Source organism: Jatropha curcas, chromosome 5 (genome assembly GCF_041381405.1).
Source record: "Jatropha curcas cultivar XTBG-Jc1 chromosome 5, XTBG_Jcur_1.0, whole genome shotgun sequence".
Taxonomy (NCBI): domain Eukaryota; kingdom Viridiplantae; phylum Streptophyta; class Magnoliopsida; order Malpighiales; family Euphorbiaceae; genus Jatropha; species Jatropha curcas.
In genome coordinates, this window is record NC_143155.1 from 456,482 (window position 1) to 464,727 (window position 8,246).

The 8,246-nt window shown below is 33.1% G+C and overlaps 1 protein-coding gene across 4 annotated transcripts; it reads left to right on the forward strand.

The window, feature by feature from the left end:
* Positions 1 to 220: 220 nt before the first annotated feature.
* Positions 221 to 5,317, forward strand: LOC105631278 (TMV resistance protein N). Of its 4 annotated transcripts, none has more exons than XM_089721683.1 (6): positions 221 to 393; positions 521 to 1,173; positions 1,392 to 2,499; positions 2,636 to 3,013; positions 3,098 to 4,160; positions 4,285 to 4,447. In XM_089721683.1, the coding sequence occupies exons 1-6, from the start codon at positions 280 to 282 to the stop codon at positions 4,305 to 4,307; spliced, it is 3,339 nt and encodes a 1,112-aa protein (XP_089577809.1). In that variant the 5' UTR covers positions 221 to 279; the 3' UTR covers positions 4,308 to 4,447. The 4 variants fall into 4 exon arrangements, with proteins under 4 accessions (XP_089577809.1, XP_089577808.1, XP_089577806.1 ...); XM_089721682.1 differs by having other exon boundaries at positions 225 to 393; positions 2,636 to 2,827; positions 3,098 to 4,165; positions 4,285 to 5,317; XM_089721680.1 differs by having other exon boundaries at positions 226 to 393; positions 3,098 to 4,165; positions 4,285 to 5,317.
* Positions 5,318 to 8,246: the final 2,929 nt, after the last annotated feature.

An 8,246-nucleotide genomic window follows, 5' to 3' on the forward strand; every position in this document is an offset into this window, starting at 1 on the left:
AAACGTTTGAACACTGGCATATATTGTTGACACATTGCTCTTGCTTTCCGTCCTTTTATAAAAAAAGGTTTGCAATCTGTCTTCGTAGAGACTTCTAAGAAAGCCAAAGTGGAAGGTACAGAAAATAAAAGGGTAAGTCCAAAACATCAAAATTTAGTTATTGATATTAGATCGGATAATATAAATACATATGTATCAACTTCAATTTGCAACTTGAAATACCCAATTTTCTTGAAGTGAGGGAAAGGGGGCCAATGTTCCGCTTAATAAATATTTTTAATGGAATGTTTTACTCTCAATCTCTCTTGGTTTGTAACAACAATGATATGTTTTGTACTAAGTTGGACTGGGTTCGACTGTCGCCAATGCACTTCATCAACTTTTATTATTTCGGTTTTCTTTTTTCCATTTATATTTTTATAGTTGATATACAATATGCCATTAACTTTAATAGCTTTTCATTTTTCTCTTTATTTATATTTTTTTGTTTTAATAGTTTTTTTATTTTCTTTTTTAGTAGATTAGACAACCACTCACAACAACAGCGGTCTTTCTTTCTGATACTGCTGCGAATTCTGCAACAACAGCTGCGATGGCCTCTTATTCTGTAGCATCTTCTTCAAAAGCTGCTGAGGCTGGAACTTCCGTTTCTGCGACTGCAGATGTGGCTGCCGCTTCCCGAGTTTGGAGATACGATGTTTTCTTGAGTTTTAGAGGTGAGGATGTTCGGAATAGCTTTGTAAGCCATCTGTACAAGGCTTTGACAGAAAAAGGAATTAAAACCTGCAAAGATGATGTGAAACTTGACAAAGGAGAAACGATCGCTCCATCACTCCTTCAAGCAATTGAGGATTCAAGGTTTTGTGTAGTGGTTTTTTCTAAGAACTATGCTGATTCCACTTTTTGCTTGGATGAACTTGGGAAGATTATTGAACGTATACCAGATCCTAAGAAAGATACAAAGACTGATGTACTGACAAATTCAAAAACAAATGCCAGAGATGCAGTTTTGCCAATTTTTTACGACGTTGACCCATCGGAGGTGCGCAAGCAAACCGGTGTGTTTGGAGAAGGATTTGCTAAATCAAAACTGAAATTTCCTGAGAAGGTTGAGCGTTGGACATTAGCTCTTACAAAGGCTGGTAACATATCTGGATGGGATGCACGAAACAGGTAATCCATTTTATGATTTTTATTTTCGTGATTTTGATTATCTAACAAACAAATTATGCTACAAATTATATGGTTTCTGTTTATGTCTTCTTTAATTTCTGAGCTTGTTTAGAACTGCATAATCCTCTTTTGAGCTTCTTTAATTGCTGCTTGTAGTCTTCTTCTGTTGTTTCTCTTGTATCGACTCTTTTGATTTTTCGCCCTTTCAACTATGGCAGAGAGGAAGCGATTCTTGTTGATGAAATTGCCATCTGTATTTTGGGAAAACTGAGTCATACAAGCACCAATAGTACTAAAGGCCTAGTTGGAATGGATTTCCGTGTAAGGGAAATGGAATCGAAATTACATATGGGGTTGGACAATGTTCTAATGGTTGGAATATGGGGCATGGGAGGAATCGGTAAAACAACCATAGCTAAAGCTGTTTATGACCGTATCTATGGTGAATTTGAATGTTGTTGCTTTCTTCAAGGTGTTACAGAAGTTGCAAGTAAACCTGGATTAGGTCTTTCACATTTACAGGAGCAACTTCTTTCTAAACTACTGAAGGAAGGAATTCAAAAAATAAGAACTCTAGGTGACAATTTTGATGTAATAAAGAACAGGTTCCAATACATGCGTGTTCTTATTGTTCTTGATGATGTGGATGATATAAAACAGTTGAGAGCCTTAGCTCGAGAGCATGAATGGTTCGGTCCTGGTAGTAGAATTATCATAACAACTAGAGATAAACATTTGCTTGTGGCGCATGGAGTGGATCAAATATACGAGGCCACAGTTTTAAATGATAATGAATCTCTCAGGCTATTTACTCAACATGCCTTCAAAAATCGCTATTCAACTGATGAACTCATCAAAATTTTCAAGCTCTCACACAATGTGGTCAAGTATGCTCAGAATGTTCCTTTAGCTCTGGAGGTTCTTGGTTGCCACTTAGCTGGCAAGAATGAACTTGAATGGCTAGACGAATTGCACCAACTTGAAATGTGTCCTCCAAAAGGAATTAATGATGTGCTTAAAATAAGTTTTGATAGACTTGATAATCGTTTCCAAAGGGATATGTTTCTTGATATTGCATGTTTCTTTAAGGGGGAGGACAAAGATTATGTTGTCAAAGTATTTGAAGGCTGCGGGTTCTTCCCACATGCTAATCTAAGAGTTCTCATTGATAAATCTCTCATCTCCATTTTAGATAATAAACTTTGGATGCATGATTTAGTACAACAAATGGGATGGGAAATTGTTCGTCAACCTGAAACTGATCCAGGCAAATGGACCAGATTGTGGGATCATAATGATGTCCTCACTTCGTTTGCAAACAATACAGTAAGAAATAACTGCATTGAACTTTTTTTTTTTTTTCTTTTACTTGCTTTACAGTAGATCATACGATGTCCAATTCTCCCCCACCCCACTAAAGCTGTAGCATATCTATATGTCTTGTCTGTGCTCTTGGTTACAGGTGGCGGAAGTTGTGGGCATAATCCTAGATTTGTCTAAAATAGAGAACTTGCACATTAACACTGAAGTCTTCGAGAGGATGACCAAACTTAGATTGCTTAAGGTTTGCTATGCTCACAAATCTGGAGGCTTTGAATACCTTATCCAAAAACAGCACTGTGCTAACATCAGTCTCTCCAAAGGCACAAATGAAGTAAGAATACCTTTAGACTCAAATGTGACTCTTTCTAGGGACTTTCTTACTTTATCGAATGATTTGCGATGCCTCTATTGGCATGGATATCCCATTGAAACTTTGCCACCTCATTTTTATCCACAAAACCTTGTTGAACTTAACATGTCATACAGCAACATGACAGAGTTTTGGACGAAGAGGAAGGTATATTTATTAGTTCACTATTTTAGTTCTCGTCTATATGATATTAAATTCACGGCTAAATGATTTGAATTTTTATTTTGACAGAAATTTGATAAATTGAAGTTCATCAAACTAAGTCATTCCCAGAAACTCATTAGGACACCGGATTTCACAGGGATGCCAAACCTTGAGATAATAATTCTTCAAGGCTGCACAGAATTAACTGAGGTTCACTCCTCTCTGAGTTCTCTTAGAAGCCTCAAATTATTAAATCTGAAAGACTGCTCAAATCTTCAAAATTTTCCTAGTGAAATTCATACTTCTTCTCTTGAGATCCTCATACTGTCTGGATGCTCAAAGCTTCAGACATTTCCTGTGATCAAGGGTGATATGGACCGCTTGTCAGAGCTTTATCTAGATGACACTGCTATACAAGCACTACCTCCATCTATTGAAAAGCTTACGGGCCTTGTTCTTTTGAGTGCCAGGAATTGTGCACATCTAAAACACCTTCCTTGCAACTTTGGTAATGGTTTAAAGCATCTGAGAACTATTTACTTTTCTGGCTGCTCTCATCTTAAGCAATTGCTAGAGAAGTTGGAGAAGTTGGAAAGTTTGGAAGAACTTGATGTAGGTGGAACGACAATAACACATCCACCGCTCTCCATATGCTCTTTGGTGAAGCTTAAAGTGCTGTCCTTCCACAGATGTGAAGGATTTCCATTTGTAAACATCAGAGGAACCATGCAGGAAGAATTAGACAGGAACAATATCAGAAAATGTTTTTTTAGAAGTTTATCCTATTTAACAAGTCTAGATTTAAGCTACTGCAATTTGGATGATGTGTCAATCCCTACGGAATTGGGAATGTTATACTCTTTGAAGAAATTAAATCTGAGCGGAAACAACTTTTCCAGGTTACCTCCTGAAACCATTGCCAATTATCTCGAAGTTATTTGTTTGGCAGACTGCAATGGTCTTTCCTCGTTGCCACCTCTCCCATGCAACATATATTGGATAGAAGCACCGAACTGCCCTGAACTAGTTAGTGTACACGTACCAAAGCTGAATAACTTGTGCATGATGGGTTTCAATTTTATTAATTGCTTCAGATTGGGTAATGGCAATGCAACAACTATAGCAGTTGAGCTACTGAGACAACTTATTCGTAAGGTCTCTCCATCTCTCAAGACCTTTATTATTTTTTTTTTCAGGTTAATAAGCTCCTAACTCTTGCCTTTCATAGTATTGGATCTCTGTCTAACACACAATCATGATTTTTCATGATACAGGTACCATCTCATTTTTTTGCTGAATTTACTATTATTGTTCCTGGAAATCGAATTCCAGTATGGTCCGATTTCGAGTCCAGGGGTTCTTCAGTGCGAATAAGTGTGCCTGGGGATTTCTACTGGAACTATTTCAGGGGGTTTGCTTTTTGGGCCGTTCTTGAAGTCAATTATGACCATGACTCTCTAGCAATCTCCAACAACGATCCAACCATGCAAATGCAATTCTGCCTTGAATTTTATTTGATGCACAAAAACAAGAAGTTGATTTCCGATACTGGCATTGTTCTCAATAGAAGTTACGAGATTAAAGGGGATCATGTGTGGTTGCGTTTTATCCCATCTTGTACACTCAAGTTGATAAGGGGCTCCTCAACTCAGCTCAAAGCTGTTATTCTCACTCATGGCAATGTCTTGCGGGTGAAAAATTGCGGCCTATTCCCGATGTTTGATGACTGCAAGCCTGCGAAGATGCTTATAGAAGGAAGATCACAGAAGGACGAACTTAATCATCAAAGAAATTCTGGACTTCATCGTAGACAATTTCTTCGAAGATCACGCAACTACGAACTTAATCGTAAAAGATGGTTGAGACTTTATCGTAACAGATTTCTTCCAAGATCACGCAACTACGAACTTAATCATAAAAGACGTTTTGGACTTTATCGTAACAGATTCGTTCCAAGATTTGATTTGAATACATTGGAAACCGGATTTGATTTGGATGCATTGGAAACCGGGCCAGACGCATTTCTTCAAAGATTTGATATGGATACCCGGCCTGACGTGCGGAAAAGGATAAAAATCGGGTTGGATAGTAAAAACGAGTAAAATCGCCAAAACTGGGTTTTTGATTTCTCAGCTTTAAAAGCAGCAATCTCCTCTCCAGCAAGAACCGGTAATGCCTTTTTCGGCTCCTCTGGCTCTAGAGCCGGTGCCTCTGATTTTTGTTTCTCGGTAAGATGCTTTTCCACGCTTAGAGATACACAAATTTATTCTCAAATGAAATGAGCACCGTTATTTTGCCGGTTTATAATTTATAATTTATAAATAATTTATATTTTTAATATATAAATTATATTTAGTATATATTATAAGATTCATCTTCTCCGTGAATTGTTTTATTAAAATTTTATGCTATATAGAAATTATAATATCGTTAATTTATTTAAAATAATTATAAATTTCAATTAGTCTAGCAAAGTTTTAGTTAGAGTTTATTATACAAACAATATTTTTTTTTATCCTAGATAATTCTTTATAAAATATAAAGTTCTAAAATTCAAATAATTCAATGTAGATAATATACAACAAAATAATAGATAGATAAAAAAAATTTAAATAATTTAATGTGGATAATTCTATGTTAAATTAAAAATATAAATAAAGAATACAGAATCTCAGAAGATAAAGTTAGATAAACAAAATTAACTATTCACTAAATTAAGGAGGATAAAAAATCAGTTAAATTAAATCTAAACTTACAATTAATTTTTATTATATTGTTCATATATCTATTCCTTAGTGCGTAACCTTACCATATTTTGAAGCATTTTTCCTCAAATTGCAATTAGAATAGTTGAAAAATCTGAGATTTCTTATTGAAGCTGTCATAGTAAAAGTTACGGATGGAGAGTCATCACTATTTTATATCCCAATAACTCGATCCTAATAAAAATGTTATCTGACATCAATTAATAAATAGAGAGTGTTAGAGTAATTGTGATAGATCGGGATAAGAAAAAAAAAATAATGAAAAATTGATTTAAGATATGAATATCTTTATAGTCCAAATAAAATTAAAAAATGAACAATAAAAATATAAAAAAAAATACATGCAAGAGCAATACAAAAACGATACTTGCTCGGATCTAAGCTTCGTGTTTTTTCCAATCTTCTTCATTTAACAATGATATTAATGAAAAATCAAATAAAAAGACAAATGAACCAAGAGAGAATTATAAAAGAAATGGAAGAGAAGGAAAAAAATTATATAGTAAAAAAAAAGTTAAATATATATATTCCAAATAAAATTTAAAAAAAAGGAAAAATATATGGAAGAGCTAATGTTATCTTTGACGAAGAAAAAATTATTTTGTTGTTCATAATCTGAAAAACAAAAATAGCAAAATTTAATATAAATATAAAGAAATATGAATTATTAAAAAAAAAAGATAAACAAAGAAACTAAAAAAAAAAAAGTAAAAAACAATCGTTGAATCAAAAGATAGAGAACCATAGAATTATATAAATATTTAGCTACAATTTACAAATTTTTAAAAAATAGAAAATATTTTTAGATTTTTAGATGAGATTGTTAGAAGATAATTAAACTAGTTAAAAGAGATTTAGAATTTGATTTTTTTAAATAAATTATTAGTGATAATAATGGAAATAATATTATTTTTAGTTGACAAATACCTATAGTTTTTTTTTTTTGTTAAAAATGAATTAAAAGTCTAGAAAATTTGAAAAAAACGAAAAAGAGGAATTCTGAAATCAAAAGATGCCAAGTCAGCATTTACATAAAATTTTATGCTTCAATGGAAATTACTTTTGCCTAGATCGGGTCCATAGCTATGCTTATGGACCAAATAGTAAGGATTTTTTAAAAAATATTTCAATTTTATCTCTTTTTTCAAGTGTGTGGTCAGAAATACCTTTGTTTTAATAAAAAATATTATTCTTATTAGTTTGGTCCATGAGTAGGCCATACACCCGTAAAATTAACCCAATTTCAATACAATAAATTTTATTTGAACAGCAAGAAAAAAAAAAATTATTACTCAAGTTCCAAATATATGGATGGATAATTTTTCTTAAATTTCTATTTTCTATTATTAAACAATCTATAAAATAGCTAATTGGAAGATAATCATTTATACAATAAAAAAAAAAAAGTTAATTGATATGCTTAAGGTGTAAATTAAAAAAGAAAGAGACCAATTAATTAAAAAAAAAAATTAACAGAGAGATAGAAGACGAAGTTTAAGTAGACAAAAGAAAAATTATGAAGAAAAAGATGAATATGGTCTGACATTTGCTGGAAATCAGAAACATAAATATAAAAATTAAATAGCTAGCTAAAAGAAATATTTAATTGGGATTTTATATATTTTAAAATGATAAATTTTGTTATGATTATTTTTTGAAATTATAAAAATTTCGCATTAGACGGTATGAAATAAAAATTTTATGTTGTTGAGTTTTAATCATAAAATCAGAGAATGAAAGAGAACAAAAATAAATAACACGGTCAATTTTTTTTCTTTTATTCTAGGGTGAGCCCACGCCTACACTAGGTATAGTGGACCTCCGCCGCGGCCTAAAAGCAACTAAATTGCATTAAGGTAAGATCATTGCCTGTACACGTGTTTCTATTTTGTTATAATACCAAATAGGTCCAATATATTAAAAAATGCACAAACGCATCCTTACATCTAAAATTACTCAAATTTTCGTCAAATGGCAAATAAAATGACCATACTAACCTTTATAATATACAAAATTTTCTTTACAATTAATTACTTCTATTCCTCCATCTCTTTCCTTGAATCCTTCACAGAAACAGAAAACGGTCATCTCTCTCTTTAATGCCGTGATCTGCACTTTCTGAACTCTCTCATTTTCACAAATCTGAACCATAAATTAAGCATGGAGCAATCTATGTGAGAGCAAGGCCTTCAAAAATGAAATTACGAACAAATAAATGAATTTAAGCATAGGCTAATTTCCTTTCCCTTTCTCATGGTAGAGATGCCATTATTGCTATTTCATTATTTTTTTTTCCTTTTCCTATCACCGGCTCATGTACGGCTAGCAGCGACCTCCTCCCTTTGCCTCACCGCCGTTCTCTCTCTCCATTTCTTTTCCGATTGGAGCAATGACAGGGTGTGAGCTGCCTTCGTTTTCCGAATGGAGTGGCTCCACCTCAGTCTCCTTCAATATTTTATTTCAATTTTCTG

Excerpts from the sequence above, each read along its gene's own strand:
- LOC105631278 (XM_089721680.1), top strand. The coding sequence starts at position 280 with ATGGAATGTTTTACTCTCAATCTCTCTTGGTTTGTAACAACAATGATA. Across the intron at positions 1,174-1,391 it reads GGATGGGATGCACGAAACAG|AGAGGAAGCGATTCTTGTTG; the intron begins GTAATCCATTTT and ends CAACTATGGCAG. Across the intron at positions 2,500-2,635 it reads CTTCGTTTGCAAACAATACA|GTGGCGGAAGTTGTGGGCAT; the intron begins GTAAGAAATAAC and ends TCTTGGTTACAG.